This window comes from Aquarana catesbeiana, linkage group LG09, assembly GCF_042186555.1.
Source record: "Aquarana catesbeiana isolate 2022-GZ linkage group LG09, ASM4218655v1, whole genome shotgun sequence".
Taxonomy (NCBI): Eukaryota; Metazoa; Chordata; class Amphibia; order Anura; family Ranidae; genus Aquarana; species Aquarana catesbeiana.
In genome coordinates, this window is record NC_133332.1 from 46,454,089 (window position 1) to 46,478,806 (window position 24,718).

Below are 24,718 nucleotides of genomic sequence, written 5' to 3' on the forward strand. Positions count from 1 at the left end.
CAAAGATGCTGCTAGCAGGACTGCAAGCCCACCGCCCCAGTGTGAAAGCACTTGAGCTTTCACACTGGAGAGGCATGAGAGTCGCTTTACAGGCGCTATTTTTAGCACTAAAATGCCTCCCAGTGTGAAAGGGGTCTTATAGTAAATATGGACCTGCTGGTCTTCTGTAAAAACAGGAACACATGGACTGTTAAAGGTCCCCTGAAGACTACAGAAAAATATCAAAGGAGCCCGGAAACTAGTCAAGAATGTTGGCAATTACCGCTTGGCAGAGATCATTGGGTGTACAGGCTCGCAGCAAACACTATATCCCTCTTGATGAGCTGTGAGGCAGCCTCCATCTTGGCGCACAGAGTAGCATCTCCCACCAACCGTGCGGCAGAACGTACATCCCGACACGCTTCGTCCAGTCGCTGTACGCAGCGCACAATAAGGCCTTCCTGGATGTCTGTCAGGGTCATGATTTCTGCAAATGGCTGAGATTAGATAAATGGATGTGAATACAAGTTACATTTCAACCCATTCAAAATATTACAGTGCTGCAGTATAGTGAGAGTCTTTTATGGCTTACAAATACAAAGATACATTTTTGGGGCCTCAGCCTTGTCATATTATATCCATCAATACTTTTCCCCCCAGTAAACTGTTCTTACCATTCCACGTGCCCATTCATACACAACCTCCGTCAGGCCAAACTTGTACTGCGACACATAGTCCTCCACAGACTCCCTAAGGCCACATTCCCGCTGAATCAGCGCAATTCGTTCAGCCAGCTCTCTCACCTTCTTCACTCCCTGCAAGAAAACCCAATATATATGTTATATATAGCCAATGTCATTAAGAACTATCTTCTGCGTAAAAAAAAGAACAAGGAGTCCTGCAAGTGATGGTTTTGCCTCCACAGAGGCCCTGATCTCAACATCATCAAGTCTGTCTGGGATTACATGAAGAGACAGAAAGATCTGAGATCTACATCCACAAAAGATCTGCGATTAGTTCTTCAAGATATTTGGAACAACCTACCAGGGACGTGCAGTCAGGGGAGGCAGAGCCTCTCCTGCCATGAACATAAAAAAAAAAAAAAAAAAAGGAAGATCGAGCTTCAAGGGTCGTAGCTCAGCGATCTGGGGTCACATGTAGCTGAAGTCCTACCCCACCACTGGTCAAAATTTGGTTCTGGAGATACAGGGCTCCTTGTGCAGCCTGTCAGAAGCTATATACGGAGCGGCCAGTTTAAATACATGCTGGCACACTCTGTTTGCAGCAGACTGAGAGGATGAGCTCACAGTGCCTCTCACTTCTTCTCAGAAGCACTGAGCTCAATGGACAGCTTAGAGCCTTGGACCAATGGTTTAGTGCCATTGGAACAAGCTGTCCAATACAAATGCTGCAGTGGAGGCACACCTCTCACTGCAGTGTAATAGAAGGGGTCAGGTGTCTAAAAGACAAATGTTCCCTTCCAGCCCTCTTAACTAGAAGGAAAAAGCATGGGTTTATGTGTATAAAGCCTGGTACACACGATCAGATTGTTGGCCAACCGAGCGTCAGATTTTTGTCATAAGGGCGTGTGCCTGGATTTTGTCTTGCATACTAACGGTACACAATTGTCAGCCAACAAACACAAATATAGTGACATACTAAGAGGAATTTCAGCTCTTGATCAGCACCCTTTGGGCCCCTTCTGCTAATTTTGTGTTTGGTGATCATTGATTCCGAGCATGCGTGTTTATACTTTCAACTTTTGTGTGATGGACTTGTGTACTGACCATCAGAAAATCTGACAACAGACCGTTGTCCAACAAAAATTTACTAGCATGTCATCCATTTGTTGGCAAAAGGAGCGTACTAACGGTCATATTTTTGGACTGACAGATCAACAGACAATCCCCTGCCAACAATTTGATCGTGTGTACGAGGCTTAAGATTTACCCACAATCCCATGTTTTTCTCACACAGTTAAGAGGGGGGATGAGAATCTGCTACTGCTGTTAAAAAGGTACGGTTTTAATCAAGCTAAATCATATATTTATTATGCTATATGTTATAAGATAATAATTTATTATTTATCTATTTACTGTGAAATGACTGGTTGGAAGTTAGAACTTCAAACTTCAGTAATTTGTCTGTTAAGCCACCTGCCTGAGTAAAGTTTTTGAAAATACAGTAAATTGCCTTAAAAATAATATATAATAATTATTTGTATATTCCTAACTTATGGTAATTAACCCCTAGGCCAATTCTGACACTTCTCTCCTACATGTAAAAATTTTGCTAGAAAATTATTCAGAACCCCCAAACATTATATAATTTTTTTTTTTTTTGAATGATGATCGTTGCAAACTTTTTATGTTACACGGTATTTGCGCAGCAATTAAAGTTAGCCCGATTTTTTGATGTTATGCCGAGTAAATAGATACCTAACATGTCACACTTTAAAAATTCCACACACACGTGGAATGGCGCCAAACTTCGGTACTTAAAAATCTCCATAGGCGACGCTTTAAATTTTTTTACAGGTTACATGTTTATAGTTACAGAGGAGGTCTACTGCTAGAATTATGGCTCTCGCTCTAACGATTGCGGCGTATGTAACCTGCGTGTATCTGGCTCTGATACTAGCCAGTGCCTCACCAGCCACTGACCTCATCCCTGCAATCTACCTGCCAATTTCCTTCAAAAACTGTATGCAAGTGTACCTAGAAGAATTGATACTGGTTTAAAGCTAAAGGGCGGTCACATCAAATATTGATTTGATTTATCTTCTGTTCATTTACTTTCCATTTTGTTATGGGTGTCAGCCCACGGTTTCTTACTGTATATCACGTGGAAACTTTCAACAGTGAGATATCCTTTCCATAATTCCAACACTTCCTATTGAACAATGTTGGGAATTATAGAGGGAAGATCTCACTTTTTAAGAAGCCAGGGGCTGATTGGACCCACTAGGCTCCCCTATAACTACAATATTACTTTTAGATGGGCTATTAAAAGATCAAGGAGTTAATGAGACGGTTAGATATCTACAGCAAGTTTACATGCTGTGAAATGCTGCCATGTCATGCTTTTTGTAACTGTTCGCCTTACCTGCTTCAAAGTGTCTGTTAGCTTCGGCTCACACTGCGTCTTGTGCTGAAAGACCAGACATGAGAGTAATGCTGCAATCTCATCAGGGTTAAGAGGAGACAGGGTCCCATCCAGAACCAGTTCAGTCACCAACAGCTCATGACTGCTGACCTCACAGGCCACCCGGCCCTTTAGCTGTACAGCACCGCCATCGTCTATGTACTGTAGAGTGCGCAGGACCTGCGGGGGGGGGGGAGAGACGCATTAAACTGAATATCCAGCTAAGAATATGAAACAGAGAAGCCATGATGGTCACAGGATTTACTATGCTTTAACTTTCTATAAAACTTACCTAAATTTGACTATAAATTTTCCTTTAATTGCCTACACAATTTGATATAGACAAACAACCACTGTAACCTTCTAGGTATGAAAACACGAAAACCTTCTAGGCATGAAAACAAATGCCAACCACCAATATGAACAGGAGACATTGGCTGAAAATTCTTTTCCAAATGGTTAGAATAAATCACAGTTCTAATCACCGCTGAAAACTGGAGTTACATTAGACTGGTTGCCAGTTATCAGAATCTTTAATGGTCGTGGTCAACTTTCTTGATATCAACCAAGGGCCACACAAAAAAATTCTGTAAATATTCCCCTATATTACTCTGGACCGGCCCCTATACTACCCTAGCCTGTCTATATACTACCCCAGCCTGCCCACATACTACACCAGCCTGCCCACATACTACACCAGCCTGCCCACATACTACACCAGCCTGCCCACATACTACCCCAACACGAAGCAATCTCCTGCGCTCGGGTGCCTGGTCAGCTGAGTGAATGGCGCAGCCAATCCCTTTAGCAAAGTCAGTGGAATGTCGCAGGTCTTGCGTCATCCTCAGAATAATGGGTATCCTTTATAGCTGAAACATACAAAAATAACAGGAGGGCGCACCGACCTTGTGCATTACCAAAGATAAAAAGTATTCATTAAATAACAAAAATATACTCACAAACACGCTTTAAAACAAGGCTTGTCAATGCTCCAGCAACAGCGAGCAGTATCTCTAGACACAACCATCGCTATGGTTCTGAGGAAGAGGGTTCGACCTCATAACACGTAACTGGCTTGCGATGCCATCTGGTTCCTCCAACTATCTGGTCCAGGTTGCGTCTAGAGATGCTGCTCGCTATTGTTGGAGCATTGACCAGCCTTGTTTTAAAGCTCGTTTTAAAGCTCTCTGTGTTATCACACTGTGTGCTGCTGCTTGTTTTAAAGCTCGTTTGTGAGTATATTCTGGTTATTTTATGAATACATTTTATCTTTGGTAATGCACAAGGTCGGTGCGCCCTCCTGTTCTTTTTGTATGTTTCATATACTACCCCAGCCTGTCCCTACACTGCCCTAGCCCGCCCCTATACTGCCCTAGCCCTCCCCTTGGAATTGAACATAATGGTATGTCATATAATTTTGCATATAGGCAAAATGCTGTTGCATGTAAATCTGACTTCCTGATAAATTAAATCTTAGTGCCTTAGGGCCTTTTGGTGGGTGTGATTTTTTTTTTTTGTTGGGGGGTGGGGAGCAGCATTTTATTCTTAGACCTAGGCACCACAATGTCTTGGGCCAGCCCTGGTCAGAGACTATGGGCTTGACACAAAAGATGATTGGAGATTGTGGACATAATACAGGAGATGGTCAAAGATTGCAGACATGCTACAGGAGACTATCAGAGACTGTGAGCATGCTATAGAAGTTGTTGGAGACTGGGGACATGCTTGAGTAGACAGTCATAGACTGGAGACATATTAGATGAGGCTGCTAGAAATCTTTGCTAATATAAGAGCAATAAAGAAACACATAAGTGTCTGCAGGGGTCCTAAGGGCCACACATAATATTGTCAAGGGGCTGAAGGTTTGACAAGGATCTATAGCACTAGTTCTAAAAAAAATTAAAAAAAGTGTGTCAATTAGCATTTTAACACTTGAGTTTTCAAAGCAACATGGAGCCACTAAAAAAGATCCAAAGCAACCAGATAGTCAATGCCCAAATAACAGACGTGTCAGTCAAAAAACTCACAAATGTATTTTGTGTAACAAGAGGAGCCAAATAGGTACAAGGTAAATGATGATTGTACAATGAATCTCAACAGCAGAGTGAGATGGAAGTTTAGCAGGGTAGCTAAAAATGGCACAAAAGTACAGCATCAAATGACCACTTCTTTGACACATTTGCTACAAAAACTGCATAACCTGGGCTTGAAATTATGGTGTTAACAATTCCTAAGACTTGGACATTTTATTAGAGGTTTCCATTAATTTGTCTACCCATTGCATTCACCATGAATCCCCCAGACCCCTGTATCTCACATTGATTCTCTGCTGGTACTCTGGCAGGAGGCTCAGCGACTGGTCAGAGGTAAGGAAGCGAAGACGATCCAGCTCATCCAGTACCTGCGATCTCTGCTCCAGGCGTAGATACTACAAGGGAAAATGGCAGAATTGAACACAGATAAGTACTAGGGATTGACCGATTATCAGTGCGGCCGATATTCACTTTTTTTGAAGAATCGGTATCAGTCACAAACTTACCGATATTGCTTCAAGAGGTTGTACCGGGGTGATGCTTGCAGCTGCAGGCATCACCCGGTACCGTTCTTTCGAGCGGATGTTCGGCTTTCTTGTAATAACAACGAACGCACCTAAGCAGCCACTTGGCTGTTATTACAAGCAGTGGGAGGGGACGTCCCCACCCCCCTCCCGCCCGGGTCTCCCATCCCACGGGAGGCCAGAGCGACCAGCCGACACGTCCACGGGCTGGCTGGAGGCGTGAACAAAGCCGATCGGGCTTTGTTCGGGTCTCGGATCTAGAAATCCAGAAGCAATGTCATGACATCACTTCCGGATTACTGGCATCCTAAAGGCGCCAGCTTTAAAAAAAAAAAAAATAGAAAGTACTCAAAAACGCAGATCTTGCTGCTTTGAATACTTTCAGTGCAGAGGAGGGGTTTGGGGTCTTCTAGACCCCGATCCCTCATAAAAAGAGTAACGGTCACTGCTTATTACTGTCAAAAGGGATGTTTACATTCCTTGTGACGGCAATAAAAGTGATAAAAAAAAAAAAAATTAAAAGAGCAGTGTAAAAATAAAAACTTTAAATCTCCAGAATATTGGCACCTGATATTGGCTATCGGCCTGAAAGGCAGCCGAAAAATTGGTATTGGTATCGGCCCTGAAAAAAACAATATTGATCAACCCCTATTAAGTACAATAACAGCATGGTCTATGTGATGTGGAGTACAACATATGTAGTATTGTACTTTTTGTATAATGGCAGAAGGTGATCTCACCTGGTATGTAAATCGGGGGCTGTTGGGGGAGGTGAACTCTCGTAGTGCTGCTTCAAGTCTCTTTGCCCGGCTGACTGCATCCACCACTTCCAGCTCCTTCAGCTGGAGATCATTGATGGGGCACAAGGAGGTCAGTGACCCCGGAGGCAAGTCTGCAAGGCGAGATAGCTCCTGAGTCACCCCAGATACTGCAGGGCCCGGAGGGTCATTCCTAAGGAGGTAAACAGAAAAATTTTAATTCAATTTCTCCCAAATTGCTAAAATAAACCAGACCTTGCCTTTAATGTTTTTAAGGTAACAACAAATCTATGTCTGGGTCCCGATGAAGCTCCCTTTGGATCCTAGCCTTATGCTATACACACTACCCAAGAGAAGATTGATAACATGTTCAGACATGATGATAACTAAATCTAACCAAAAACCTCCCTTTCCTCCTCTAGATCATGTTCCTGTATTATTTTTTACTCCTGTAGTTCCAGACTTAAAAAAATTCTTCCATGGGAGGTCAGTTCCCATTGGTGTACGCATGTCTCCTAGAACTACATCTGGGAGTCAAAGCAGAAGTATTGTTTTGCTTGGTAATGAATCAATGGATGTGTGTGGAGAATGATAGAGAGGGGTGGGGGGGCTAAGCAGAGTTTTGTAGCCCAAGCAGCCAGGGCTGATCAAGCTGGATGGGATTTCATTGCAGCAGAGGAAGTGTTTTTAATCCAAACAAATTAGACGCTCACCGGGATTTCTGACAGGTCAACTGATATTTTTCTGTGCTTGCAACATTTTTAAAGAGATTAATTGGCATATGTGCATGTATTGCATGAATATGTTTTTTTTATTCTTGCCCTGAGATGCACTTTAAAATGGAACTAAAGTTGAATAATAAAAAATTGTATTTTGCATTGTCTCTTGTACAATAAAAATACACTTATCTGCCTGTTTGCATTCCCCTGTAGAATGTACACTGAGCTGCTTATGCTCAGCTCAGTTTACATTAAGGCACACTGCCTGTGTGCCAGGAGGCCTGCACTTCTGTACATGCATGGGAGTGATATCATCCAGAGTCAGCCAATCAAGATGGCCGGACAGTGGCAATTTGAAGAAGTAGAGGGAAGATGCTGGCGCCAGCGAGGCACCTTGCAGGCGTCAGACTGTTAGAAATAAGGTTAGTAGTTTTGCCTGTAGAAGTACAGAAATATGCAAGAAGAGCGGTAAAAGGTGGCGCTGCCTGAATCTGATGTGCAATGCTCAAAAGAAACAAACTATTTACGTATGGAAAAAAAAAAAAAAAAAAAAAAAAAAGATTTTTACAGCTTACCTATAAAATCCTTTTCTTTTGATGGACATCACGGGACACAGAGCCTCGGTAATTACTGATGGGTTATACAGGTATCACTAGGTGATTGGACACTGGCACACCCTATTAGAAAGTTCAACCCCCTATATAACCCCTCCCCTTGCTGGGATACCTCAGTTTTGTAGCCAAGCAATATAGTGTATTAGAAGAGGGGCGGGACCTCTGTGTCCCGTGATGTCCATCGAAAGAAAAGGATTTTTACAGGTAAGCCGTTTTAAAAAATCCTATTCTCTTTCTCGAACATCACGGGACACAGAGCCTCAGTAATTACTGATGGGATGTCCCAGAGCAATGCTACCTGAGGGGGGGGAACCACAACCAAGTAGGGTGCAATCAGACCTGAGGACCTTGTACCGCTGCCTGCAGCACACTATCCTCATGCCTTCTCACATCCACCTGATAGAATCTGGTGAATGTATGGACTGAAGACCAGGTTGCGGCCTTGCAGATCTGAGCCATAGAGGCCTGGTGATGCACTGCCCAAGAAGCACCAATAGCCCTTGTGGAATGTGCCTTGATCTGAAACGGAGGAATCTTCTGTTTGAAACCGTAAGCCTGAATGATCAATTGTCGAATCCATTTAGAAATGGTAGCTTTTGATGCTGCCTGTCCTCTACTGGGACCCTCTGGCAGCACAAACAAAACATCCGTTTTGCGAATCTGAGCAGTCGCTTCCAGATAGGCCTTAACTGCTCTTACTTCATCCAAAGAATGTAGTGATCTTTCTTCCGGAGAACAGGGATCTGGAAAAAAGGAAGGTAGAACAATGTCTTGGTTTAGATGAAAATCTGAAACCACCTTCGGTAAAAAACTAGGATGAGGGCGCAATACCACTCTATCCTTGTGTACAATCAAATAAGGCTCTTTACAGGAAAGAGCTGCTAATTCTGATACTCTTCTAGCAGAAGAAATGGCTACCAGAAAAATTAACTTCCTTGTCAGCAAGACCAAAGGAATCTGACGTATTGGTTCAAAGGGCTGTTTCCGTAAAACAGACTGAACCAAGTTCAAGTCCCAGGGGTTTAGGGGCGCCTTAACTGGAGGATTAAGACGCATCACCACCTGCATAAAGTTTCGGACCAAAGAATGCGAAGCAAGTGGCCGTTGGAATAATACTGATAAGCCCGAGACCTGGCCCTTGATGGTACTCGAGGCCAGCTTCATCTCTAATCCCAATTGTAGAAAATCAAGAATTCTACCTATCACCTATTTCCTGGGATGCCAACCCAGGAAATATGTGGATTTCCCCTTCTGCAGGTTTTCGGGTATGAGCCACCAATTGAGGCTCTGACGCACCTCATGAGATAGGTGCATTGGAAAGTCTAATGCCTGAACCTTCTTGTTCCAGGCCGACAGAATACTGTGTTGCAGTAGTCTTGAATGGAACTGAGCATAGGGAACTGCTTCGAATGAAGACACCATCTTCCCTAGCAGCCTCATACAAAGGTGGACAGAAGGACCCTTCTTGGTCCTGACTGTCAGAATCAGCTCCCTTAAGGCAGTGATCTTTGCCTGAGGTAGAAATACTTTCTCCTGGCTTGTATCTATGATCAGACCTAAATACTCCAGTCTTCTTACTGGTTTTAGGAAAGATTTTTCTAGGTTGAGGATCCAACCTAGGTGTTCCAGATATTTGACTGTGGTCCTCAAGTTCCCTTTCAAGGCGGCTACCGACCGGTCTATCAGGAGCAGGTCGTCTAGGTATGCTATGACCGCTATACCCTGAGCCCTTAACCTGGCCAGAGGAGGGGCCAAGACCTTTGTGAACACTCGAGGTGCAGTGGCTATCCCAAAAGGCAGAGCCACAAACTGGAAATGGCGCCCTCCTATCTCGAAGCGCAGAAACTTCTGATGAGCAGGAAAAATAGGCACATGCAGTTATGCATCTCTGATGTCTATTGATGCCAGAAATTCTCCTCCCTGCAGGGTGGAGACTACTGTCCGAATTGATTTCATGCGGAAGAACTGAATCCTTAGGAATCGGTTCAGATCCCTTAAATCCAGAATGGGTCTGACACCCCCATTTGCTTTTTGGACCGTAAAAAGTCGCTCTAACGCTAGAAGGAGCGACTGCTTCTTCTCTGGATCTCTGGGGACACTTGATCTGAGGAAACGAGGAGAGGGAAATTCTTGAAACTCCAGCTTGTACCCTAAGGTTACTGTGGAGATTACCCATCTGTCCTGGAAGTCCTCCTGCCAGAGCTCTGAGAACTGTTGCAGTCTTCCCCCCACTTGAGCGAGCGGGGGCGCCCCTTCATGAAGAGGTCCTAGTGTTTTGCCTAGTAGGCTTCTTCCCCCAGGACTTCTTTTGTCCCTGGGGTTGACTCTTGTTTCTGGACCCAGACGGAGGAGGCCGTCGAGACTGCCTGGAGGCTGAAGCCCCTGGCGCTGGGGAAAGAGTCCGTTTGAAAGAGGGACGCTTACTCTTCTTCTTAACAGGTAAGAGAGTGCTTTTCCCCACAAGAAATTCTCTTGATATAGTTATCCAAGTCCTCTCCAAACAACCTTTCACCACAAAATGGAAACCCAGCCAGCAGTTTCTTACATGGTGCTTCGGCTGACCAATTTTTCAACCATAGGATTCCACGTATATGCACCAACCCCAGTGAAAGACGAGAGGTTTGCACGATAGAATCTCTGATGGCGTCAAGAACATAACATAAGGCCGCAGGAAGGTTAGCCAACCCCTGGGCCTGCTGTTCAGGTAAAACTTTGATGACCTGCTTAACATGGTCTCTTAAGTATTGACAGACTTCAATCGCTGCAACTGCAGGTTGAGCCACTGAACCTGCCAAGGAGAAAACATCCTTCAATAGGGATTCCATCTTTTTATCAACAGGATCCCTGAGCATCTGAGCATTGTCTACAGGACAAGTCAGACTATTATTAAGGGAGGAAATGGCCGCATCAATGGCCGGTATTCCCCACATTTTAATAAACTTTTCTTCCATAGGATAAAGTGTTGAAAACTTTTTCGGCGGAAAAAAATGCTTATCTGGGTGATCCCACTCAGAATAAAAGGAGCTTTTCAAGTAAATTATGAACCGGAAAAGCATGTGCTGTATGAGGAGGCTTCAGTGACCCCAAAGAAGAAGAGGGTTCTTTAGCTGATTCAGATACGGGCAACTTAAATGTGGAGCGGACCAATCCAGTAAGGATCTGCACTAAGACTTTCTCCTCCTGGGATGTCGCAGAGGGTCGCTCTCCACCTGATTCCTCCGAAGAGGAATCATCCATCCCATCCAGATCCTCTGAAAGGGATTCGTCTCCTTTATCCCAGAGCTCCTCTGCCTGAGGGTCTTGGGAAACAGAGGAAGGCCTAGTGCATTTTCTTCCACTGAGTGAAGATGTAATCACGGCCATTAATCTTTCCTCTAAACCATTAATAGCTGAGGAAGAAACCTCCTGTGTAATGTATACAGGGGCTGAAGTGCCAGAGGCAGGTGTAGCCCCTGACCCCAACGGCTCCCTCTGGATAGCCGTCCCTGGCCCCTCAGGGGGGGAGGATGCTGCAGAAAGGGGGTCCTCAGAACCTGAACGAGATCCCCTAGAGTCTCTGGTTCTTGGGGCGTTTGAAACTCTTCTACCCATAGTGCAAAGCAACAAGGTGGAGGTATCACAAAATGAACACTGACTGCTGAGCGATGTAGTCCGGCTAAAAGCCCTGCTACCAAATGCCCAGTCTGGTGTTACCTTAGTAAATGCTGCCTAGGAGAATGCCTGTGTCCCATCTTACATGCGACCGTAAGCTCTGTGTCCCTCCGAAGGCTGTGTGCACCTGTACAGAGTGCTTTTAATAGCCTGCAGCTGGCCTGTGTGGGCGTCTGAGCACGCTGGACGCTGTGCTGACGCCCCCCCCCCCCCCCTCTACCGCTCCCCCACCCTCGTATTTCAAAAAACGAGCGCTTCCCGCGCTGGCCAACCCTCCGGAACAATATGGAGGAAAGGCTGGGGGAGGGGGAGGAAGGAGAGAGGCCGGTAGTGATGGGCCTGCACGTGCAATAGCGGCAAATGGCGGCGGCGGTGATAGAGCGGTGTACAACCGCCTTACAGACACCTGGGGCCTCCCCCTAGCCTGGGGGGAACATTCCTGAGGAGAAATCCCCCCATCCCATCCTACCTGGAGCCGGCCAGAGGAGCTTGTGCAGCGTGGAAACACTGAGACCGACATCAGCATGAGAAGGTATGTGCTCTTGGCAGCCCCCGGTGGTCCCAATAGGCATAGCATGCATTTACCTTAAAGGAGAAAACCTACTAGAATTAAAAAATTCTGTGGAATCTCCTCTTGCCTTATCCAGCCGCAGGGTTCTGTTATACAGATCCAATCTTCACCTCTCACGGTGGGCTCCGTTTGAAAAAACCTTCAGAGACTGGGGCCCCCTACGAATAGGGGGATCCACAGTTCTGGCCCCATAAAGCACCCGACCAGAAATAAGAATAGAAAACCATTTTCTGATATGCAGGGTCCAGCTCTCTAAAAAAAAGAAGCGTTACAGGTAAAACCTCGTTTCTTCGGACACGAGGCCCGGGTACCATCCAACTGGCCTAGAAAGACACTTTGAAATGGATCCGGTTCGCCTGGCTTGCCCCAGTATAGGATAAAGGATAATCCCTTTGGAGCTCAGCACAGGACATCTTTACACGTCCATCACCTAAGACACTGGCGTAAAAACGGAGGTATCCCTGCAAGGGGAGGGATTATATAGGGGGTTGAACTTTCTGATAGGGTGTGCCAGTGTCCAATCATCTAGTGATACCCTATATAACCCATCAGTAATTACTGAGGCTCTGTGTCCCGTGATGTTCGAGAAAGAAAAAAGAATTAAACCATATAAATGTGAAAAGATTAGTGTACTGTCTCTTTAAAATCACAAAATGTGCCTATGAATTCTCCTAGCGCAAATTACTATAAAGTGCACAGTAATGAATAAATCGTGCTATATACGCAAACATAAGTAGAACCACTGTTATAAATAGAGACTGCATCAATATGTCAGAAAGTTATATCAAAAAAGTCCATAATTTCATGTGCAAGTAAATAGTCCGTGATATATTATATGAAACTTTTGAATAAAAAGTAAAGTGCTCAACGTGCTTAATTTTCAAAAATGTCCATATATGAAACCATATACCCAGGCACAAGTCACTTTGGAATAGGATCACCTTTATGGACACATGAACTATAATTTTTGTGTATTTTTCCTTTTTTTGAGCTATTATATTTTTGATATATTGATTGGCTTCTGGTTTCATACAGTATATGGACATTTTTGCACATTAAGCAGGTTAAGCACTTTACTTTTTATCCAATAGTTTCATATAATATATTGTTGACTATTTACTTGCACATGAAATTATGGACTTTCCTTTTTTGATATAACTTTCTGACATATTGATGCAGTGACCATTTAGAATACCAGTTCTACTTATGTTTGCGTATATAGCACAATTTATTCATTACTGTGTACTTTATTTTAATTTGCACTAGGAGATAACATAGGCACATTTTGTGATTTAAAAAGACAGTACACTAATCTTTTCACATTTATATGGTTTAACACAAATATATATTTATTTTCATACGTATATAGTTTGTTTCTTTTGAGCATTGCACATCAGATTCAGGCAGCACCACCTTTTACCACTCTTCTTACATAATTCTTTGTTGATCCCACTTTGGTGGGATTCTTGAGGTAGCAGCAGCCTCACTCTACTACCGTGGCACGGAATCCAATATTCCAATTTTGCCTGTAGTTCCGCTTTAAAGCGGAGCTCCAGGCTCCTTCAGAAAAAATTAAAAGTCAGCAGGCACTGACCTGTCCATGAATCCAGTGGTGTCTTCACCTTAGCCAATTTTTTAATCGGCTGTCGGGTGGGTGCTGTCACCACCATCTCCACTAAGAAGAACCGGCAGTGAAGCCTTGCGGCTTCACAGCTGGTTCCCTAATGCGCAATGCGCGAAGCACACTGCGGTTTGTGAATGGCCCAGCGGTGGGGGAAGGGGGGGGGGGGGGGGCGAATTTCCAGCTGACTTCGCCTCAGCGAGGTCAGCCGTAAATGGGAGCGAGTACCTGTCAAAACCAGATACCTGCTTCCCCCTCCCCCAAAAGGTGCCAAATGTGGCAGTGGAGGGGGGTGCAGGCAAACAAGCGGAGCTTCCCATTTTGGGTGGAGCTCCGCTTTAAGTCCTATCTCTCCAAACACCAAGCTCTGCCCCCCCCCTTGCATTCAACTGTCAAATGCCAGAACTTCAGAGAACATGGGAAGGTTTACTAATAGAGACAGAGCTTTGTGTGTGGAGAGGCCATTGATTAATCTAGGCGAGAGCAGAGGTCAAGTTCTCATGTACAGCCCATGTTGAGGATCCAAGGGGGCTAACACAGGGGATTAACACAGCTGTTGCAATGTAGTTACCTTAGAAACATAATAGACCAGGTCAAGTTCATTTTACACAATCATTTTTCCAGATTCCCGTAGCACTGTTCTGCCAGTTATCGTAAAGAAGGTTATTCAGAGGTTGATTGGAGGTCAGGGACCTTTATGTCAAAAACCAGCTTCAATCCACAAGTAATGACTTCACAATAAGGAAAGAATTTTGCCATTTGCAACAAAGACTCTCAGAGTCCTAATCCTATCGGTCTTCTAGTGTACTTCTGGCATCTACCGTGATAATAGATTGGCTTTTTTCCCTACATACTGTATGCCCTGATATGTTAAAAATCTGTCAGCTTACATCAGATCTACATCACGTAGCTCCATCTTACAGGACATTAGCAGATTTAGATATATAGTGTTATGACAAGGAAAAAGAAAGAACCATGTATGGGCAGGCTGAATGTACCAAAGTTGAGCAATCAACTTGGGTACAACCAGTCTTTTACATATGATTATCACTAGCGGCTGCTACAGCCACCAGCAATAATCACCGTCTCCCCGGGAGAATACAATGGCTCAGCTGTGTGTGTTGATGGGGGAATCGAGTGAATTTCTTGCTCTGTGCATGGCCTGCCTAACCCTGCTGAATGCAAGGCAGGTCTTCTCTTCCTCCAACATCAGTACCTGACCTCACAAATGCTCATGTGGAAAGCCTTCCCAGAAGAGTTTAGACAGTTATAACGGTCGGGGGGCATAGCTACAGTTAGGTCCATATATTTGGACACAGGTACAATTTTCCATTTTTTCAGGTATTTACCAAAACATATATTTAGGCTATAGTTATATAATGGGAATGGGCTGAAAGTGCACACTCTCAGGTTTAATTTTAGGGTATGTACATCCAAATTGGACGAAGGGTTTAGGAATTACAGCTCTTAAGAATAGCCACCCCCCCCCTTTCAAGGGACCAAAAGTAATTGGACAATTGAATCAAAAGCTGTTTCATGGCCAGGTGTGGGCTACTCCTTCATTATTTCTTCATTAATTAAGCAGGTAAAAGGTCTGGAGTTGATTCTAAGTGTGGTATTTGAATTTGGAATCTATTGCTGTGAACCTTTATCACGCGTTCAAAGGAGCTGTCCATGCAAGTGAAACAGGCCATTGTAAGACTTCAAAAACAAAATAAATCCATCAGAGAGATAACAGCAACATTAGGAGTGACCAAATCAACAGTTTGGTACATTCTGAGGAAAGAAGAACACACTGGTGAGCTCAACAACATAAAAAGGCCTGGAAGTCCATGGAAGACAACAGTGGTGGATGATCGCAGGATCCTCTCTATGGTAAAGAAAAACACATTCACAGCATCCAGACAAGTGAAGGACACTCTCCAGAAGGTGGGCATATCATTGTCAAAGTCTACAATCAAAAGAAGACTTCACAAGAGCAAATGCAGAGGGTTCACCACAAGGTGCAAACCATTCATAAGCCTGAAGAATAGAAAAGCCAGATTAGACTTTCCCAAAAAACATCCAAAAAAGCCAGACCAGTTCTGGAAATGCATTCTTTGGACGGATGAAACTAAGATTAATCTGTACCAGAATGACAGGAAGAAAAAAGTGTGGAGAAGGCTCGGAAAAGCTCATGATCCAAAGCACACAACGTCATCTGTAAAACACGGTGGAGCTTGCAGTGTGATGGCATGGGCATGCATGGCTTCCAGTGGCACTGGGTCATTGGTGTTTATTGATGATGTGACAGAAGACAGAAGCAGCCAGATGAATTCTGCAGTGTTTAGAGATATACTGTCAGCCTGGATTCAGCCAAATAAAGCAAAGCTAATTGGACGGCGCTTACAGTACAGATGGACAATGATCCAAAACACACTGCAAAAGCAACCCAGGAACTTTTGAAGGAAAAGAAGTGGAATATTCTGCAATGGCTGAGCCAATCACCTGATCTCAACCCAATTGAGCATGCATTTCACTTGCTGAAGGCAAAACTAAAGGCAGAAAGACCCACAAAAAACAACTGAAGACAGCTGCAGTTAGAGCCTGGCAAAGTATCAGAAAGAAGGAAACCCAGTCTTTGGTAATGGCCATGGGTTCCAGACTTCAGGCAGGCATTGCCAGTAAATGATTGTCTAAAAATCTTAAAAATGAACATTTTATTTATGATTATATTCATTTGTCCAATTACATTTGAGCCCCTGAAAATGGGGGGACGGTGTATAAAAATGGTTGCAGTTCCTAAAATTTGTACTTCATATTTATGTTCAACCCCTTGAATTAAAACTGAAAGTCTGTACTTCAAATTAATTTGGATTGTTTTATTTTAATTTTATTCTGGTGGCATACAGAGCCAAAAGTGTGAAAATTGTGCCTGTGTCCAAATATATATGGACCTAACTGTATATAAATAGCCATGGTTTTAGAATGTTTTTTTTTAATAAGCTTTTATAGGTATAATGGTCAGTTGCCCAAAAACTCTTGGCCATGAGGTACAAAAAAAAGTATGCTACCCAACAAAGACAATTACCTGAATCGTGGGGTTTGGCTCCTTGCAACATCATCCAGCACTTTATCACCATGGACTCTCAGAGTTTTCCCGGTTATCATAAGAATGTCAGAGGCATGGAGCTTCAGAAGCTTGTAGTCGCATGGACCTGGGGGGAAGAGCAGGTAACTAAACTGTCAGCTGTTGCTAAAGTCATTTATTTTATATTAAAACTAAAGTTACATTTTTTTTTTAAACAGCACCAGGGACGCTACTTAGCAGCAATGAATTGTGCCCCATGTGCTTTTGGCTGTTGTTTATAACAGAAATCCTAAGTCTTCTGCCACTGCATACCCCCGCAACACCAGAAGATCACTGCTGTGGGGGTTAATATCAGCAGCTGTGACTTCGACAGGCACCCTTCAAAAGTGTTGACTATGACTGCCCTTTCCACCCCCGTGCTTCATTTGTAGCACCTGTACTAAAGGTTCCCACAATGCAAAGCGTTCTGTAATTGGGGATGGGCAGATAAATGAAAGATAAATAACAAGCCTGGTGCTGGTAAAAAAAAAAAAAAAAGCAAAAAAAAAAAGCAAAACAAATTAAACAAAACTAAAACTTCAGCTTTCATGTTGCTATGGCCTCATGTATAGAAGAGACTAATGGAGAACCTATGTGTACATTAACTAATCATATCCTGCCATTCATATTTCTAGCACATATTGTAACATGGAAGGTAGAGGACTTTGACTGGTCCCTATGAAAATCAGACAGTCCTTCCTTCAGGCACTTCAATAAGCCCCAACTCTGGTCTCTGCTTACCTTCAGGTCTGAACACTTTGCCCATCAAGAGGTCATCAGGACATGGTGCCCGCTTGCCATCCTTCTCTGTAGAGGGCGCTCCACCATCCCGGTTCTTCTCACACAGCACCAAGGTGGTGTAAATCCTATTGCTGGCATCTGAGGACACCTGATATTAAAAATACAGGGCAGACATAGCAAAACCAAATGAATCTCTGGCTGAAATTAAATGGCTAAAACACAATCATTCGCAGTACCTACATAAGAGGAGCTTCGATCTCCTATTGTTAATGCCCAACGTTGTGCATGACCGTCTCTTTAGTTAAACTGAATCCCTTCCCTGAGGGTGCTCCCATACAACCCTCAAACAAAGGGGAGGTGGTGAGGAAAATTCAGTAGATAGCAGTAAGGGCGCCACACCAGTAGATATAGGGAAGGGTCGATTTACTAAAGGCAAAAAGAATGTGCACTTTGCAAAGTGCTGCTGCATTCTGCAAGGGCAGTTGCTCTAAAGCAGGGGTCTCAAACTGGCGGCCCTCCAGCTGTTGCGTAACTACAAATCTCATGAGGCATTGCAAGGCTGACAGTTACAAGCATCACTCCCACAGGCAGAGGCATGATGGGACTTGTAGTTCCACAACAGCTGGAGGGCCGTCAGTTTGAGACCCCTGCTCTAAAGCTTAGTAAATGAGGGAAAGCTCTGCGGACTTCCATCATCCAATCGTGCAAATAAAAATGCTTTTTTTTTTTACCGTGATTGGGTATTCATTATAAAGCGAAGCTTTACGTTATTTATTAAGCTCTGGCGTAACTGCACTTTGCAAAGTACACAGTCTATTTGCCTTTAGTAAATCAACCCCATAGAGTCCGGTGTATTTTTTTTTTACTATTAAAAGATCAACAAGATTTAAAATTCAGTGCATTTCCGGAGTTCACAAACTCCCCCTTCTTCAAGGCTTGTATGGTATGTCATTCCAGGAATGCCTGATCTCAGAAATGCTTAAAAGATGTTTCACATACAACGTTGGCACCTGCACGTAAAACACAGTCGTGACTCGTGACCAGCACTTGTTCTACTGTATGTGTTCATATTTAGAAGACCTGTAAACTTAAATGAAAAATTTGACTTTTTATGGTAGAACAACTAAAAATATTTACAGAATGTCAAGTAAATATGATGTATTGAATATTAATGTTTTATTTTTACATTTATACAGCAGGGGGAGCTTTTGGCCTTTTTCACATGTTTACCTATTCTTAACTGCTCTGGTAAAAAATGCTTGCATTTAAGGAGCTCAGTAACTTAAACTCCAGAAATGTACACACACAAAGGAATAAAGTCAGAATAAAGAATCCTCCCTCTTTCTGAGGCAGGCAATCTGAAGGGAAATGGGTTTTGCTGTGCTTTGGGTATACTTTGTTTTAGATGCTTGTTTGTAAAATAAAGCATAAAAAAAGATAAACTGTCCCCAAACGGTTATAGATTACCTTTTTAATATTTGATCTGAGTGATCCCTAATTCATTCTACAGGCTATTAAGTCTAGAGGGATTGAAGTTCAAAACTAATCTTATGCCACGTACACACGATCGGAATTCTCATTGGAAAAAGATATGATGGCTTTTCCGACAGGGATTCTGCTCAAGTTTGCCTTGCATATACATGATCACGCAAAAGTTCGCTGAACTTACGACCGTCAAGAACGCAGTGACATACAACAATACGACGAGCCGAGAAAATTAAGTTAAATGCTTCAGAGCATGCGTCAAATTGTTTCCGAGCATGTGTAGGAATTTTGCTCGTGGGAATTGCCACAGACGATCGCATTTTCGGATAGAAACTTTTTCCGACTGAAAAATTGAGAGCATGCTCTCAATCTTCTGCTGGCTGGAATTCCGATGGAGCATACACACGGTCACATTTTCCGACGAAAAGCTCTCATCGGTCTTTTGCTGGCCGAAATTCCGATCGTGTGTACGCGGCATTAGAAAGTATTATTTTACTAAAAGGGTAATTGATGCTTGGAATAAACTGCCAGCAGTGAGACAGTCAACAGTAAATGGCTTCAAACATGTTTGGGATAAACACAGGTCTATAGTCAGACAACAAATGCCTCGTTTCCACTGAGCGGATCGGTTCGGTTCGGTTCGGTACGCTATTTTGAGTGTTTCCATTATGAAAGCGGCCCATGCAACCGAACCGCACAATTCAGGGTCCTGCTTCAGATGTGGGGCCATAGAAAATGGTACAGTTCGGTTAGGGCGGAGCTACGATACATTCCAGTGATTGGTGGACGTGTGACGCCATGCTAGGCATTTTTTTCTAAACACAGGTATGGCCCCTGTCAGTCCGACTTGCAGTGGAAACGCTCACCTGAATAGGCCGGACCATTCTAGGACTTCCAAACTGTACCCGACCCGATCCGCTCAGTGGAAACGAGGCAAAAGTTAAAGTGGAGTTCCACCCACATTTAGAACTCTTCAGCATCCCTCACTAAACTGTGCACTGTAAACAAATTAAATATTTTTTAATTTTTTTTCTCAGCACCTACTGTATATCTGCTGTATTCATTTTTCACTTCCTCCTCCCTGGCCGCGGCCCATCGCATCATTTCCTGTTTGCAATGCCTTCTGGGAAGGGGCGGCAACTTCCTCTGAAACTGCCGTTGCTATGGAAACCTGACCTGAAACCTATTACACTGCTTGTGCTGCACTGAGCATGTGCGAGATCTGCAAGGATGAGATCCAGGAAGAAATACAGTCTGGCTTCAGATGCCCACACTTAAGATGGCCACGGCCTGCTGTAAGTTTATAAAATAACAAACTACTGCTATAAACTAACAAAACAGACCTTAGTTTACAGACTAACTTTACTAGAATACATTAAGCTTGTGTATTATAGGGGTATTTTTATTTAAAAAGTATCATTTCGGCCGGAACACCACTTTAACACAAAAAAACAAACAAACCCCCCCACAAAAAAAATACAAATAAAAATATGGGTAGACTCAATGAACTACTTAGTCTTTTTCTGCCGTCATTTTTCTATGTCTACATTTCCATATAGAATTTTGCAGCTAAGTTGTCCAAAACTATTTTCTCATACCTTTTATCAAGTTCGAGCCTGAAAGTTGCAACAGTCTAAACACAACAATTACCAAACAATTCTCTTCTTTTTAAATATAATTTATATTTGGTATGGTAAATTATACCCTATTTTGGGAAGACATAGGTCAATATCATTTTTGACATATGCCTTCCCAAAAAAAACGAATTCACTGACCCACCACTAGCCCTCCATTGCTACCTGCAGGATGACTCCAGGCACCCATGAGTGGTATTCGGTGCTGATGATGACGATACGACCCACACTCAGGCATTTCATTCCATTCATGGACTCTACCACCTTTCTCTAGATAAGGAAACAAATACAAAACCACACATAAGTTTGAGTGTGCGCATCTGGAAATATCCCTCTGGATCCCAAATGCAGCAGTCCAGTATTTGCATTGTGCTTTACCTGTAAGGTTTCTCTGGTACAAACGAGTTCCTGTACAGTCAAAAAGTAGTCCTGCAGGTCGGCCAGGTCCCCTGAGCATTCAACTTCCCCCATGTCCCCCAGTGTTTTGGTCAGGACCTTTATCCGCTGTTCATGAGCCTGTTGAATAAATGTAGAATATATTGAATAATGTAACCTCCACCTATATTCTTAACTAAACATCCTTATGTTAGGTTACTGGGGTTTCTAGGTCACCCTGCAGGACAAGGCGCATGGGTTCCCCCTCTCTGTATCACCCTGCAGGAGGAGGACAGACTCATAGCTCCCTTTTATACAGTACATTCGGAAAGTATTCACAGCGCTTCACTTTTTCCACATTTTGTTATGTTACAGCTTTATTCCATAATGGATTAAATTTATTATTTTCCTCAAAATTCTGCAAACGATACCCCATAATGACAACATGAAAGAAGGTTTGAAATCTTTGAAAATTTATTTAAAAAAAGAAAAAAAAAAATCCCATGTACATAAGTATTCACAGCCTTTGCTCAATACTTTGTTGAAGCTCCTTTGGCACCAATTACAGCCTCAAGTCTCTTTGAGTATGATGCTACAAGCTTGGCACACCTATTTTTGGGCAGTTTCTCCCATTCTTCTTTGCAGGACCTCTCAAGCTCCATCAGGTTGGATGGGGAGCATCGGTGCACAGCTATTTTCAGATCTCTCCAGAGATGATCAATCGGGTTCAAGTCTGGGTTCTGGCTGGGCCACTCAAGGACATTCACAGAGTTGTCCCGTAGCTACTCCTTTGTTATCTTGGCTGTGTGCTTAGGGTCGTTGTCCTGTTGGAAGATGAACCTTCACCCCAGTCTGAGGTCCAGAGTGTTCTGGAGCAGGTTTTCATCAAGGATGTCTCTGTACATTGCTGCATTCATCTTTCCCTCAATCCTGACTAGTCTCCCAGTTCCTTCCGCTGAAAAACATCCCCACAGCATGATGCTTCCACCACCATGCTTCACTGTAGGGATGGTATTGGCCAGGTGATGAGCGGTGCCTGGTTTCCTCCAGACATGACACTTGCTATTCAGTCCAAAGAGTTCAATCTTTGTTTCATTAGACCAGAGAATTTTGTTTCTCATGGTCTGAGAGTCCTTCAGGTGCCTTTTTGACAAACTCCAGGCGGGTTGTCATATGCCTTTTACTGAGGAGTAGCTTCCGTCTGGCCACTCTACTATACAGGCCTGATTGGAGGAGTGCTGCAGAGATGGTTGTTCTTCTGAAAAGTTCTACTTTCTCCACAGAGAAACACTGGAGCTCTGCCAGAGTGACCATCGGGTTCTTGGTCACCCCTCTAACTAAGCCCCTTCTCCCCTGATCGCTCAGTTTGGCCGAGTGCCCCGCACTAGGAAGAGTCCTGGAGGTTCCAAATGTCATCCATTTACATGATGATGGAGGCCACTGTGCTCATTGGGACCTTCAATGCTGCAGAAAATTTTCTGTACTCTTCCCCAGATCTGTGCCTCCATACAATGGGGTCTTGGAAGTCTACAGAGAATTCCTTGGACTTCATGGCTTGGTTTGTGCTCTGACATGCACTGTTAACTGTGGGACCTTATATAGACTGGTGTTGTGCCTTTTCAAATCATGTCCAATCAACTGAATTTACTACAGGTGGACTCCAATCAAGTTGTAGAAACATCTCAAGGATGATCAGTGGAAACAGGATGTACCTGAGCTCAATTTTGAGTGTCATGGCAAAGGCGGTGAATACTTATGTACATGGGATTTTTTCATTTTTTATTTTTAATAAATTTGCAATGATTTCAAACTTCTTTCACATTGTCATTATGGGGTATTGTTTGTAGAATTTTGAGGAAAATAATAAATCTAATCAATTATGGAATAAGGCTGTAACATAAAAAATGTGGAAAAAGTGAAGCGCTGTGACTACTTGGATGCATTGTCTGTGTCACCCTGCAGGAGGAGGACATACTCATAGCTCCCATTTATATGTGTCACCCTGCAGGAGGACAAAATCATAGCAGATTCAAAGCTTCCTCTTCAATATGTATAGGCAATGACTCAATATTTTCTCAATTTTAACTAAGTCAACCCTTTATTTCTCCAAGACTTTGGCCATACTTCTCTTCTGGATCACAAGGAGAACACTTATTTCTGCACTGAGACAGATTTAGCTGACAGCGGGCTGAAGCCACTGTTGCCTGACATCACAAAGCCGATCCAAGCTCTGCAGGCATCCTGACAATAATGTCAGGATCCACCCAGATGCGTATCCAGGAGCTGGCTCAGCCTCTCCCGCCAGCCGCTCCCACCCCCTCCCCAGCCTAGGGACCGTCACTGCTCTCAGCTCAGTGAAGACCAAGAACTGAGCGATCAGCAGTCATGTGATCGATCAGTTCTCGGTCTTCCCCGGTGGGGAAGAGCTGCAGCACTGGACTGTTGCTACAGCCACAAAGGTAAGTATAAAGTATATGTTTGTATATGTTGATCCCACACTTCTCCTTTAAAGCTTATACTCACCTTGGTGTCTTTTTGTGTTCTGGATTCTGCAAAACTTCTCTTCATCATGTCCTCCACTCTCAGCGCTTCGACACGGAGAAGATTCAGGATCATGGAGTATGTGAGTCGAAACTGAGATTGTAACTGAGTGGGCTTCCCCTGTGCAAGAGAAAGTTACACAAGACATATTTATACACCAAGGAGCAATCGAGATGTACAAACTGCAGTAACTTCTAACAGCCAATCAGATTTTTGTTTACTGTAGATCTGTGAAAGATGAAATCTGATTGGTTATCTGATAACATATTGTATGTTACATTCTGATCTACACTTTCTCTGTCTGCTACTCACCAGCATCGTCCTGTGCAAATCGCCCATCTCCGGTACGGCTGATTTACATAATATTATCACCATACCAGTATTGTCCAAACCTCGACGTCCAGCACGGCCGGCCATCTGTATATATTCTCCTATAAACAGAAACAGCAAAATAAAGTAAATTTTCTTGCAACAATAAAAAATATGTTATACTTTTATGCTCTGTGTAATGGTTTTGCACAGCGCGGCCCCAAACCTCCTCTTCTCAGGTTCTCTGCCAGCGCTCCTGGGTCCTCCTCTTCATCCAGTGTCCCCATAGGGAGCCACTTCCTATGGGGGCACTCAGGCAGGCTCGCTCCTGAGCCCCCTGCCTCAGGGACGTGCGGTGAGGTCAGTGGCTGGTGAGGCACTGGCTAGTATCTGAGCCAGATACACACAGGTTACATACGCCGCGATCGTTAGAGCGAGAACAATAATTCTAGCACTAGACCTCCTCTGTAACTCTAAACATGTAACCTGTAAATTTTTTTTTAAAGTGTCGCCTATGGAGATTTATCAGTACTGAAGTTTGGCGCCATTCCACAAGTGTGCGCAATTTTAAATCGTGACATGTTAGGTATCTATTTAGTCGGCGTAACATCATCTTTCACATTATATTATACATATATATGAAAAGTAAGTAATATACAAATAATTATTATATATTGTTTTTAAGGTAATTTACTATATTTTCAAAAACTGTACTCAAGCAGGTGGCTTAACAGACAAATTACGGAAGTTTGAAGTTATAACTTCCAACCAGTAATTTCACAGTAAATAGATAAATAATACATTATTAGGTTCTAAAATATAGCATATAAATATATGCTTTAGCTTGATTAAAACAGTACCTTTTCAGCAGCAGAAGATTCTCATTTTCCTTCTTAACTGTGTGAGAAAA

At 43.4% G+C, this 24,718-nt stretch overlaps 1 protein-coding gene across 1 annotated transcript in view; it reads right to left on the reverse strand.

Moving 5' to 3' along the window:
* SKIC2 (SKI2 subunit of superkiller complex) overlaps positions 1 to 24,718 on the reverse strand; it is a 98,154-nt gene that overhangs the window by 1,389 nt on the left and 72,047 nt on the right. The window contains exons 20-30 of the mRNA XM_073598429.1: positions 23,812 to 23,930; positions 23,482 to 23,619; positions 20,962 to 21,099; positions 20,749 to 20,853; positions 17,465 to 17,612; positions 16,685 to 16,811; positions 6,421 to 6,631; positions 5,441 to 5,551; positions 3,085 to 3,303; positions 654 to 794; positions 263 to 476 (exon numbers count right to left, since the gene is read on the reverse strand). Coding sequence (XP_073454530.1) covers positions 276 to 476; positions 654 to 794; positions 3,085 to 3,303; positions 5,441 to 5,551; positions 6,421 to 6,631; positions 16,685 to 16,811; positions 17,465 to 17,612; positions 20,749 to 20,853; positions 20,962 to 21,099; positions 23,482 to 23,619; positions 23,812 to 23,930 — 1,658 coding nt within the window. The 3' untranslated portion in view covers positions 263 to 275. The remainder of the gene's footprint in view (positions 1 to 262; positions 477 to 653; positions 795 to 3,084; positions 3,304 to 5,440; positions 5,552 to 6,420; positions 6,632 to 16,684; positions 16,812 to 17,464; positions 17,613 to 20,748; positions 20,854 to 20,961; positions 21,100 to 23,481; positions 23,620 to 23,811; positions 23,931 to 24,718) is intronic.